Consider the following 13,858-nt stretch of genomic DNA (forward strand, 5'->3'; position numbering starts at 1 on the left):
GGTTCATCTTGAGTCTTTAAGGCCTGTTTGGTACGCGGAATTCTTCAAAAAATTTAAGAAACTGATTTTTTTTAAATTTTTAATTTTTAAATATTATCGTATACTGAATATAAAAATTATATTTTTAATTTTTTGATTCCTTCTTTGCTGGAATTACAGGCATGAATATTGTGCTATAGTAGAGCCTAATTTTTAGAGAAAATAACAATTTTGTTTAAAGTTTTGTAAGTAAAATTTTAATTATTAATAAATGTTTCTTAACTTTGTTTGGAAAAAATAATTATTTTCTTTTTTACAAGAATTTTCATCAAATTCAAATACACCTCTTTTCTACGCGAAAGATCTGGGTTTCTCATTTTTGTTTAGCTCCGCTAGTAGGTTCCTGGCAATCACTATCCTCTGAAAAGTGAAAAATAGCTTAAATTTGTCGTTTTAGGGAGGAAATAAGATCAGAAATAATGATCAAACCATCGCTATAATATGTGTCAGGTGCTCCAAGGGGAGGTCACGATGGAAGATCATCGTCAATGAACTAAATTACAACAATTGTAGTAAGCGGGTTTGATATCATGACTCAATTCAAAATAATTTTTTCATTGATGTGTACTTTACTTAATTCATTATCAATCAATATAAGACTCATCATACTATCATACTTGAATAATCAAACAATTTTTATTTTAAGTGTAATACCTATCATTAGTATATTTTTTCTCAATCGAGTACGTAGGCTTAAAGTACTCAACTCTCCTTTTAGCCGAACATCTATTGAGCCCAATTCAACTCTGATATCATTGTGGTGAGTTCAGGCTACATCAACCATAACAAATGTATCCGATATCATGTTTCAACCCAAAACTTTAAAACATTAATTTCATAACTCCTCTCATTTATATGTACTTTTGTTAGTTTATTACTGGTTAATATGTAACTCTCACACTTGAATAATCCAACAATAAAGTAGGAGTAGACTGAGATGAAAAAATAAAATAGAATGAAGTAAGTACCTGTAGACGATGTATTTTGTGAATGTTTTATATTGCAGGTGTAGATTGAGATGATAAAAAAAAATGTACAGTGTATTTAGTGATTGTTTGATAATAGTTTTTGCCTTTTAAAATAACAATAATAAAAGATATGTTAGGCGGTTTTATAAAGCTTTTCTTAGAAGGTATTATATTAAAATAATCATATCTAATCATGCACTTACAAATAGAGTCAAGCTAAATTCTGATACATTACATATTTTATTTCTTTTAATTTTCTTCTTAACATAAAGATGTTGATAAATTACAATTTTTTTATAGGTTTGTTTTTTCTGCGGTGAATGCAGATAAGTTATCTGCATTGAGCTTAAAACGATATTATTTTGGAGCAGAAATCAAAAATTTTGTAATTATAATTTATTCCAAGGTTATAATAGTCTTCATAAATGTAATTTATTCTGACATCGTTTTGAGATTAAATATGGATAATTTATTTGCATTCACATTAAAAACATTAAATCTTTTTTTTATAAAGAAAAACACTTATGTTTTTTTTTTTTTTGGTAAGCAAAAAACACTTATTATTACTACATAAGTGTTCTCCTTATGCGACATACTTAGCCAAAATTTTAGTTTTTTTTTTAAAAGACATGGTGAGCCCTACCATATATTTATCTCAATGGGAGAAGACAAAGCTCTATAGCAACTACAGAGATACAACCTTTTTATATATAATATTTCTTACAAGCATATCTTGAGTTTCATGGAGTAAATATTCTGATGTATTTCTTACAAGCATATTTTTATTTGATGTATTTATATTTTATAGTAATATTTAAATATAATTTTTTAATGAAAAAATATCATATTTATTTTTAAATGTTAATTGAATTATTTTTGAGGCATAAAAATTATTCGCAATTTTTATTATTCATAAAATAAATATCTAACTCCATCTTAATTGGCCTTTTGACCTTGGTAGTGTTGTTTTTGTAATGTATGACCGGAATAATTTGTGGGTCAAAAGTTTTGTCAATATAATGCATAACAACGCGGTTGGAGAACTGACGTTTAAGGACGTGATAGAAAGCATACCGCCTCCTGTACAATTTTTTTGGCACGGTCATCAGCGCTCCTAAGACGTGATACCTTACCTACCACGTCCATTACAAACCTGTCATTGCTTTTAAGACATGATACCTTACCTGCCGCGTCCTGTGCAAAATCATATGTATAAGTTTAGGGTTTACCGTATTTCTGAAGAATCAAAATTTATAAGTTTTTATCTGATTCACGACAAAAAGAGAGGTTAACATTTATTACTTTTTCTTTTGTTTAATATTCTCCTTCAAAAAATATTTGTCTTTCTAAAGTATAAAATATGTGTTATTTTAAGTAAAATAGTAGTATTTTATTTAATATTTAAATTTAAAAAAATCTATCAATAACCTTTCACTCTCACACACCATGGTTTTTTATTGTGTAATTATTTCTCTCACTACATATAAAATATAATAATTTTAGTTAAAATAACTCAATATTATATTTTTTTAAAATAATAAATATTTTTCCCATTCTGTTCAGCCTTCAAGATATTTATAGGTAAGTATTGGATAGTTAACAATTTTGTATTTATTTTGACGTATTAAAATGAAATTTAATTTGTAAAAAGTAATTAAATTTTTCAAAGGATAATATATATTTCTTAATTTATTTTTTGAATTTATTGTTAATTAATTATGCATATATTGTTTACAATTTTAATTTTTTTAATTTATATTTTCTAAAAATTTTCTTAAATTAATTATTCATATTCCATTATAATTTTAAAATTTTCAAAAAATATTTTAATTTATATTTTACCTAAATTATATAAGCGTCTATTTTTATTTAATTATAAAATAGGCAAATAACACCCCTTTAATCATATTCTGTTTTTGGTACAATTAGACTACAAGAAATATAAATATTCAATAGTAATATTAATTTGATATACAGGATGCAAGACTTTTTCTTCTTATTATTTTATATGAGATTTGTTTTCTCATTTAACATGAGATAAACTCATTTTTCTACACTCACATATTGAGTGGTGGGACCTATTTATATTTTTTCTCTCTTCTATTCTCTCTCCTATTTCCCATATATGTAACTGTAGGTAAAAAAGTTTATCTCATGTTAAATGAGATAAACAATTCTCGTTGTATATATCTTAAAAGCGAAGAAGGAACGATTCAATGTATCATGTTTTGCACATGACGTGGCATGTAAGGTATCATGTCTTAAAAGCACTGACAGGACTGTACTGGACGTGGTAGGTAAGGTATCACATCTTAGGAGCTCTGATGACCGTGCCAAAAAAATTGTACAGGACGCGGTATGCTTTCTATCACGTCCTTAAACATGAGTTCTCCAACCGCGTTGTTATGCATTATATTGGCAAAACTTGACCCATAAATTATTCCGGTCATATATTACAAAAACAACAAGGTCAAAAGGCCATCTTAATTACCTTTGGATAAGCTTTCCCTAATTATATATATATATACTATGTTATTTCATATTTATAAAAAATTTAATATACTTTATACTAATATTGTAAGTATAAATAAAATAAAAAAGTATATAGATTAAATAAATTACAATATTATTCAAAAAAAATTATTTGGTTTAAGAGACTCATTACATAGGTGGACCGTAGGGGAACTTTGGGAGCTCACGGAAACGGAAAAATTATATGAAAAAAGAGACTAGTGAATTGTTGTCGTCATATTTTCACAATGCTAAACATAAAGTTAGGCTTATATTACTTTTTATAGCCCAGTCCCAACTATATTAAGTTCAAGTTAGGCCTGGTCGAGATTAAGTCTTTTTTTTTTTTTGATACATAGATTAAGTCATTTTAGTTCACATATGAAAAATACATTTTAGGTAATATTTTGATTATTTTTCTTTTACTTGTATCCATCTCCTTGTATATACTATATATTACTTTTTGTCCATTCCAAATCTCAATCTAGTTGACAATTGCGTAATAACTAATAAGTGAATAACGTGATAACTAAAACAATGAAATAAGGGTATAGGAGAAAATTTTATAAAGCACACTTGTTTATATAATAGTAGGTCTTGTCGGGGTCCAGATGACTCGAACATCAACTTCTTCCGGCCCAATAAAAAAACCCAATGTTATTCCGAAATACTACTAGGTTAGGCCAACTCTGTCCACCCCTGAATTCTTAATGACCTTTTTTATTTTTACGAACAATCACCTTTTTCAAATGATTATAAAATTGGAATCGGAGTAATTAAAGTAACATCCTAAGAATTGGAGTAATTAACAGTCTTAAATGTTACGAGAAAAAAAGTATAAGAAGTAACTGTTGGAGGAGAATAAACTACATGAATAAAATTCGAAGGTAGATGAATGTGTTAATATTAACTCTTGAATAAATGAATAGTCTTCAGTCTTCACCTCTTTTTTTTAATACAAAGTCTTCACCTCTTTAACCTAACAAGTAATCGTCCTTGAATCTTTTAATAAAATTTTGTGAAAATGTTCACTATACGTTCATTATTTAATATCCTGTAATTTTAAATTTCCACGTAGACTTATTATGGTTTTAATACATATCCTTTAATTGTCCAATACTAAAAATGTATTTATTGTATAAAATATAAAAAAAATTCCTAATAAGAACAAAACATTAAAATATTATATAAAGCCAAATATATAAAGCAATTATTCAATTAATTCATATTATTTATTGAGAGAAAATACAAGTAGAAAATGAGCACATGAACCTCTATATGGAGGATCTCTCACTCCCTTGTACAGCTCTCCCATCGTACAAATGGTAGAGCAATTCCTCCATTCACAATAGAGAGGCAGTGGACAAAATAGTCATAGCTCTTCTCTCTCATATCATTAGGGAATATTTTTCGCCTATATATATATATAGGGTTAGGATCATTTTACACCAGTGTAAGTTACACTCTTAATCTTGTCCGCTGATTCCACTTATATCTAATGGTTCAAATTTTTTAGTAATGTGAGCCATTCGATACAAGTGGATCAATGGTCAAGATTGAGTGTAAGACTTCTAACTCTTACACTGGTGTAAGAATATCCTGCCTCATATATATATATATATATATATATATATATATATATATATATTCTTTCACTCACTGAAGAGGCATCTTGCATTCATACATATCATGAACTTTTACTTTGATGAAATCTAGAGCTACTATGGCCTTACTCGTTTCCCCATCTCAGGCATACCTGAGATAGCACCTATGATTTCTTTCCAAGGGTTTTAGTTCATATAACTGCTTATCAGAGCACCCATATAGTGAGATACTTCATCTCTTGAGGGATAGAGACCTACCTTTACCCTAAAAGAGCTTTCTCCCTCTCTTCTCTCTTTGTGTGTGTGTGTCTATGTCTGTGTGTGTGCGCGTGTGCTTTATCTATGTATTGTTTATCCGAATTTTTGTTAAATAGGATTAACTTGATTTTTTATATTTTAAAATTTAGTTGAAAATTTATTTTATATAATCATTGGAAAACTCATAAATTTTGAAAAGACTATTCAATGACCATAATTTTCTTATTATGGACTCTATGCTTTATTTGTGAGTGAATAGCTTAGAAAACCGTCTTCATTCAATTTGCCAATGTTTTTATTTCTGTTGTTCAAAACAAAACACATGCAACCAATAATGGTGGAATACTGATTAGGAGTAGTTGAAGGCATAATAAATGAGTATATACATGATTTAAACAAAACAGAGAAATATTTTTCATGAAGTATTCAAATACTTTTCTTTTGGGAAAGAAGTGATCAAATACTAGACAAAAAGTAATTGAATATTTTTTGCTTCAATAACCAGTTTATATGATTGTTCTTGACTTTAATAAAATATTTTGAAATTCTAAAGCATGTCAAGAACCTTTTTATGGAATTTTCAATTTGCTTTCAAGTATTTCATGTCATGATTTATGCATTTTGAAAATCTAGTTAATTTGAGCTCATTCATACAATTTTGAAAATATACTCATTTTCTTCCTAAAATATCATTGTCAGGTGTGTTTGATAGGAATTTTTTTTGAGATTCGCGAAAAAATAATAGTGGTAACTGTATTTATCTACATTTGATATAAGGTTTCTGCAATTTTTTTCGAAAATCTGATTTTTTTGAAATTTTATTTTGTGTATAATTTTTATTCCAAAATGCCATCCAAGAATACCATAAAAATGTGGTATTCTTGGAATCCTAGATATTGGAAAAAATTTACAATTTTTTTTGAATAAAATTCCAATAATATTATGACCTACTAAACAGCTCTTTAATAACATCTCTAGAAAAGTAACTTTCCCATCACATTCTTGGGAATCATGATTCTCGGACATAAAAAAATTATCCTCTACCAAATGCTCTTCACGTTCTTTAAAAACAAACAAATTTTTTTTTCTACTAAATGCCAAGAAAACAAATGGATCTTGACCGGGAATATGCTCATAAATTTATAATTCAATGCTACGTCATGAATATGATCTCAGAAAAAAAATTGTTTAAACTCTTTATGTACCAAAGCAAAATGCTAAAAAGTAAAAACCGATCAAATAGCTTACTAAATCCCCAGATTGAGAATATTCCTTAAAATACAAGAATAACATTTGCAAATAACATTACCCTCAGGTATTTCTAACAGAAAACATATTCATCATTCATTTCTCTCTTCCTCTTTCTCACATTTTTTTAAAATATCAAATTCTTATGTGGAATGTGTAACCACTTTTTCATTTGCAAGTATAATAATCCAAATCAGAAACTGAGTACATTCTGGTTGGACAAATTATTTCCCCTCCATTGCTACATTTTGTGAATCCAAATCAGAGGGCATGCTATCCCGTGATTCACTACACGCTGAAGCATTGATGCCATTACCATCCAATCACACCTTTGGTATTCGATGGCCAAACAAAACCTTACCTTTATAACCTATATATATCAACCTTCGTCCTAATAGAAAGCTGTAATATTATTATACACGTTATAAAGCATGAATATATTATTATTATTAACGAGGATATGGTATATAATCTTCATGAAGGGATAAAGGTGGAAGACCATCTTGTTCCCATAGCTTCTTCTTTCCTTTTTAATAACCTCCATCTTATTAGAAATTCTCCTTGTGGAAGTCATATTTGGTGGTTGTATTGTGAGAGAAGTCCGAAGCTAACTGACCAAGCTCTTGGGTAAGCGCTGGTGGCCCACAGTAAAATACCCCTGCGTTATAAATATAAAGCATGCTCTTATTATGAGGCACACATCAACCATAAAGATAATAATTTCTGAATCCATTTTCGGAGTCTAGAAATAAATTGATAGAAAAAAAAAAATTCAACCCTTTTATTTCCTGAAAAAAAGAATAATTTTTCTAACGTCAGATAATGAAATGGTTGTCACTCTTAAACATTCAAATTTTTGGAACACAAACAAAATATTTTTCTCTTTTATGAAAGCGCCTTAACGGTGACAAAATTTAAAGTTAAAACCACACTAGCACCCAAAAGGCATCTCCCAATAAAGGTAGTATTATTAAAGTATATTCTAGAATATACTCTCTAGTTTATTATCATTTTATTATATTTTTTTTAGGGAAGTTATATTTGTAATTTCTTTTGTCCGACAACCTTTTACTTACGATCACTTATATCAAAATCAAATCAACGGCTTTCACTTAATGTCATTTTATAACAATTGATTTGATTTTAATACAATAATAAAACATTATAAGGGAAAAAGCATTATAAGTATACCATACACTACTTTTATATGTTAATTTTAATCAAGCAATTTTAGAACATATATCCTATTTAAAGAGTGAAATTTAAGAAGAGAAACTTACCAACGCGGGCTTGTGGATGATTAAGCGCAATGCGCTTGTAAACACTACGCCAATTGGGTTTGGCAAAGTGAGACTTGACGCGCGTGCCAGAGACAATATCCACGCCATTCTTAGCATGGTTTAGAGATTGCAACATAGCAATAAGAGCAGAGCGAGCATCACCCTCTTCATAGACACTGGTGCAGTAATTGTGTAGCTCAATTACTCCCCTATGGTCCTCTTCAGCTACCTCATTCATAACCCCTTTAAACCAGTCAAAGGAACCTTGCTCTCTAGTCACCCAATAGAAGTAGGCCCTTCTAGTCTTAAAGTTGCTCAACTTGTGTTGAGATGGTCTTGGTGATTTACCACCAAACCCACTTGCTCCTTCCTCCATGGTGGTGGTTCCTTCCTCCTTTTCCATGGCCTTAAAATTATTCACTATATCCTTCAATATACTGATCATTGGGGTAGCCCCAATTCCTAGCCCAACCAGCAAAACCACCTCATATTGCTTGTAGTCTTGTGCAGGTGCTCCATATGGACCATCAATTAGAACTCTAGGGAGAGCACTGCATAAATAAAACCAAAATTCACTTGTTTGTTTGTCACTAATCAATAAAACTTATATAATAAACTACCATTTATTTTTCACTCAACAATTAAAGATAAGTCATAAAAAAAATTCCTTTCCAAGCTTGTACGGCGACTATCGAAGAATTTACACCTTCCAATTTTTTATTTTTTCTAGTATGCAAATAAATTGCAAATATGGGAGAATTGAGAAGAAGAAAATGAAATAGCTTTTGGGTTACGTGTTTCTTCAACACTTTCATAACGTGTCCGCGTCATTATCGCATTGTCTATTTTTCGAAGTCCAAAATCCAAATTACAACAACTCTTTTGAACTTTTCCCTCCGTTAACATCAACCATTTGATGACAACATTGCAAGCGAGTGAGAAGGTGGCATTGGGAACCTCCGTAACAATTATTCTTTATTTGCACCCAAAGAAAAAAACAAACGACAAACAAATAAGTTCATTTAGTTTAGTTGGGTACCACCAATTGAATATTAAAAGGGAAAAATTCAAAAAATTCCTATTGTATTGCTTTAAATCATTTACATTCCTATATATATATTTAATCACTTAATCTTCTATGATTTTTTTTCATCCACACCACTCCTTAATACTGTTAAAAAATTAATTAAGTATATCTATTCTTCTCTTCTTAGAAGAAGAAAATAAAATGATAAAGAAAAAAGAAAATAAGACCAAATATTATCAAAACTTATAACACTTAATAAAAGACTAAAATAAAAAAATAGCAAAAAAATTAAATGCGTCGTGTCTAAATAAAAAAAATTGTATAAAAAAATAGAATAAGAACAAACAAAAAATAGAAGAAAAAATATATTAAAAATCACAACAGTGGTAGAAAAGGCTAAAATTAAAAAAAATGAGAATAGTCCAAATGAAAAATATATATACCGAAGACAAAAAATTAGAAGAAAAAATTAAGATAAAAAATAAAATAAAAAAGAAATAGAATAAAAAGAAATCACTTATGAGTTTTCAATATATTTAGTTTTATTTTTTATTTTATTTTTTGTCCTTTGTCTATTTTATTCTTTTTGATTTAGAGAAGTTTGATCTTTTTTTATTTATTTTTTGTCTATTTTATTCTGATTTTCTCATTGATTTTTTTTTTAAGCCTTATGCCACCTCATTCATCTACTAAAGATTTTCATAAAAAAAAAAGTAGAAAAGAAAAGAGAGAATAAAATAGAGATATAAAAAAGACCAAATATATCTAAATAAAAAGAATAAATAGACCAAGGACAAAAAAAATATAAAAGACAAGAATTCGTTAATTCAATTAATAAATCATTTAATTTTAATTTATTACTAATTATGTAACCATTTCTTAATTAAACTGACAAGCAAGTTAAAGTAGACTAATTTGTGAATTGCTTTTTATAACTAGGATAACTCACCCAATTATATGCTAGTGTCGGCCATTGTGATTTGCCAAAAAAGTTCTGTGCCATTCCATTATCTGTTTGTTCTTTGCTTTTTCATTTCGGATGTGACATTTATTTTAATTTTCCCATTTTAAATGTGGCTTACCTTGGGCTGCTATCTCCTTGCATATACTCCGCTCTTAGAAGTCCACTTTTCCCATTGTTGGGTGGCTGGCACCCCTGAATGACACACCAAAGCAATAAAACCAAGTTAATCACAAAAACAGACCACGAATGTGCTAGCAAATTAAGAAGAAAAAAAAAATGTAAATAAAAACTGCACCCATATAGAAGTAAATGTAACAGTGTAAGGATGTGTTAGTTTTGCTAATGTGAAATGCTGTACAAATAGCATTACCAAACAAAAGTTAACCTGAATTCACCTCTGAGAACTTGACTCTGAGACTTCGGGTCCAATCACCTAGTGTTCTGATGTGAACGCTAAGATAGTCATCACCAGGAGCCGAGGTTATAGAAAATGGATGCCTGTGAAAGTATAAACAATATTTGACGGTGTATATGAAAGTATTTAGATGCAACATTTCATATATAAGACAAGAGTTAACTCATGTTTCTTCAAATTCATACCATTCAAATGGAGACACAGCAGCACAATTGATAAACATGTATTGTCCACTCTTGTATCTAAACCCTTGAGGTTTTGACATATGAAGAGCCAAAACATTTCCAGGATAAACAGCCACCTTTAAATTGGACAGTGAAAATGTGGTGAGACATACATTTCAAGGACTTTTTTATTTTTATGTACCATAGTTTCTAAGATTAGCCAAAAATGATTATATTGGTATCATATGTTTCTTCACATAAAGAGTAATTATGAATATTATTCGATTCTCACCTTTAATATCTTCACAGGCTTGATGCTTGATCTGAGTGCTCTAGTTATTCTTTCCAGTGCATAAATGGTGATGGGAATAGCCAAATACATCCAGGTCTACAAAACACAGATAATAAATTCCAGCAATATCAATTAGCACAAAGAAAAAGATGAAAAAGGAAAAGGGTTAACTGAAGGAAGGTGCTAACCGTTTTCTTGTACCATTCCTTGCTCAAGTAAAGTTTGATTCCATGCACAATCAACAGGGCATAGACAATGACAAAAAGATGATGGGAGTACCAAAAGGCGTTGAAACCAGTGAGATTGTTGAGGGGTTTGGGTAGCTTGACACGGCCTCTTCTAAACCAAGGGGTGGCCAGAGTGAAGGCTATTGCCATTAGAACAACCATTATAATCCCTGTTACTCCTTCCCATGATTTGACAAAAAACCAATAATTTGATGGTTGATCTCCAAAATAAGGTTTCATGAGCTTGTACTTTTCACTATTTGCATGTAGAAGGCGAGGAAAGTCACAAGTAAGATGATAAATAGCATGTATCCCAACTCCAATTGCTATTGCCACAGCTATCACCTGCAAAAAATTACTCTTTATTTGCTTACTACTATAAATTTTTATATCCTATTGACTTGTGAAAGTAGATATGTTTTCTCTTCTTGTCACTCTCAAATGAACAATTAGCAGAAAAAAAATTACCTTGTGGAAGTTGAGGTTGTCATCAAAAGGAACCATAATGCCTAGTTTGGTCTTGTTCCTGATCCAGGTAATGGTGTTTCGGCAAACCGGTAACAAGATAATAGCCATGTTCAATTTAAGTGTCTCAGCTGCACCTTTGGCCATGCATACACAATGGCCCATCACCTCATATGCAGCTCTTCTCCTATACTGCACGAATTTATAAGCAAATAGGCCTAACATCACACAAATCCACAGTACCAATATCCAAGTTCTCTGCCAATTGTCCTGCAGGAAGTACATGGTATCTCTATACCACCTCCTAATAGGATTGTCTTCATATGTAGGCTTAAGCTTTATGCTTAGCATTTCGCTAAGGTACTTACTATCTCCTCTTGTAGAATGGCTTGGTCCGTGCAACAAGAGCATCTCCAGGTCATCTACCTGTTTTCCAAATAACAATCACCAATTGGCAAAAGAAATGTGCCTAAGATGAGGAATTTTTTTCCCCCCTATCTTGAGATTATGGAATAGGCTTATGTCAATTACCTTGATAAATCCTGTGTCATGAGGGTCTAGTTCTTCCATGATCAAAGCCGCATATTCCTCTGCTTGCTTCTGTATGTTTGAGAGTTTGTTGGTAGTGGCGCTAAGGCAGATAATCTGAAAACAAAATTTTGATCATATATGATTAAGGAAAATCCTATTCTGAAGGGAACAAAATGCAAACTGGAAAAAATTGCCCATAAAACTACTTTACTAATTTCGTCACTTGAAAAAACTAAAAAAGTAACCCTTTGGGAAGCTCATATTTGGATTCCATAGTGGAGAATTTATGATGCCATACCTCTTTAATTTCATCCTCAGTGATTCTACCATCCGCATCTTTATCAACCCTGCATTTTAAATTAAGCTTGGAAATATACTTCAGGTCATTCAACACATACTTTATTGTTTATATATATATATCAGAAAAAACAAAGAATTACATGTCAAAGAATGTTCTAAGCCTAGAATCAAAACTCTGGTCATTCAACACATACTTTATTGTTTATATATATATCAGAAAAAACAAAGAATTACATGTCAAAGAATGTTCTGAGCCTAGAATCAAAACTCTGGTCAGAAATCTGGTCCCAAAAGTCCTTCAATTGGACCTTATTAATAGAATCCCCATGAATATCCCTCTTCCGAGCAAGAGCATCAAAAAGCTCCACTGCAAAGGCCTCAGATTCCTTGTTCATCCCTACAATTAAATACAAACATAACTTCAGAAACTACTCCATAAACCATACTTTAAACTTCAACAAACATTTGAACTAAGATGGGGTTTGATTTCTATAATACCAATGCATTTTCCAAAGAGAGAACGATGAAGATAGCCATCAGTGGAAGCAGTAAGAACTTCAAATTGTTTCTCAACCTCAACCCATCCTGCACCACCATCAGTTTTGGTGATAAACTTGAGTCCCTTCAGAGCATGACACGCTGCAGACTTTGTCCTATCATAGTGCACTCTTGCAGGTGCTGCTTGTTTTGAAAAGGAAGCGAAACGCTTCAGCTCCTGAGAAACCTGTTTCATGCGAATGGAAGCATTTCTCACAACCGTGGCACCAAAGGACCTTTTCTTCTCCATGCCTTTACCAAGCAAAACCAGTTTCTCATCTTCCCCAAGATTATTTCCTGCAACAGCTTTAACGCTATGTAAAGCAACAGTTTCACCTTGAATATCCATTGTGACTTCAACAAAGTCTTCTCCATCTTGTTCCTGGGACTTGTTACGATTGCTATGGTTAAGATCTAAGCTGGAATTGGACTCAGAAGCTTTCAACTTTACACTTCTTTTGCCAACCCTTTTGTTCAAAGGTCCACTCAGAGTTGCTCTTTCACCACCAATGAGTTCTATATCAGACTCACGATGATGGTGATCTTCTGAAACTCCTCCAACTTCGTCTGCTCCCATTATCTGCCTGCGTTTGAGTTTTCCAGACACAGATTCGGATGCAAATTGTTGTCTTGAGACACAGAAGATCCTTGTTCAGGTCTCTCTTTACAAAGCCATTACACGATAAGGTCTATGTTTTATTTATTTTTTATGTTGCATTTTGTCTTGAATAGATGAAAGGTTGTGCTCTTATGTTATTGTTGTTTTGATAATTGTTAATTGTTTTCTTATTTTAAGTTGTGGTGTGGTGCCATAGAATAGCATGTGTTTTATTTTTTCTTTCCAAATAAAAAATAACAGAATCTTTATTTTTTATTTTTTTTGGTAAGTAAATCTTTATTTAATAAGAATGAAAGCTGTTTCTTAGTAAGCAAATTTTCGTGAACTATATATATATATATATGATTCATTTTTTCTGCGATAAATGTAGATAATTTATCTATATTGAATTTAAAATAATATCATTTTA

The 13,858-nt window shown here is 30.6% G+C and overlaps 1 protein-coding gene across 6 annotated transcripts; it reads right to left on the reverse strand.

Annotated features, from left to right (window-relative positions):
- Window positions 1-6,650: 6,650 nt before the first annotated feature.
- On the reverse strand, window positions 6,651-13,481 carry LOC133318150 (respiratory burst oxidase homolog protein C-like). 6 transcript variants are annotated; one of them, XM_061520117.1, is made up of 13 exons: window positions 12,792-13,481; window positions 12,528-12,690; window positions 12,292-12,340; window positions 11,994-12,107; window positions 11,466-11,888; window positions 10,959-11,342; window positions 10,771-10,866; window positions 10,500-10,615; window positions 10,295-10,397; window positions 10,045-10,091; window positions 8,787-8,795; window positions 7,909-8,459; window positions 6,651-7,286 (listed from the first exon to the last, which is right to left on the reverse strand). In XM_061520117.1, exons 1-13 carry the CDS (start codon window positions 13,405-13,407, stop codon window positions 7,177-7,179), a joined length of 2,781 nt encoding a protein of 926 aa, XP_061376101.1. In that variant the 5' UTR covers window positions 13,408-13,481; the 3' UTR covers window positions 6,651-7,176. The 6 variants fall into 6 exon arrangements, with proteins under 6 accessions (XP_061376101.1, XP_061376100.1, XP_061376098.1 ...); XM_061520116.1 differs by lacking the exon at window positions 8,787-8,795; XM_061520114.1 differs by lacking the exon at window positions 8,787-8,795 and having other exon boundaries at window positions 7,909-8,483.
- Between the last annotated feature and the right edge of the window lie 377 nt (window positions 13,482-13,858).

Source organism: Gastrolobium bilobum, unplaced genomic scaffold (genome assembly GCF_033153095.1).
Source record: "Gastrolobium bilobum isolate Gb01-03AN ecotype WA unplaced genomic scaffold, APGP_CSIRO_Gbil_v1 utg5821, whole genome shotgun sequence".
NCBI lineage: Eukaryota > Viridiplantae > Streptophyta > Magnoliopsida > Fabales > Fabaceae > Gastrolobium > Gastrolobium bilobum.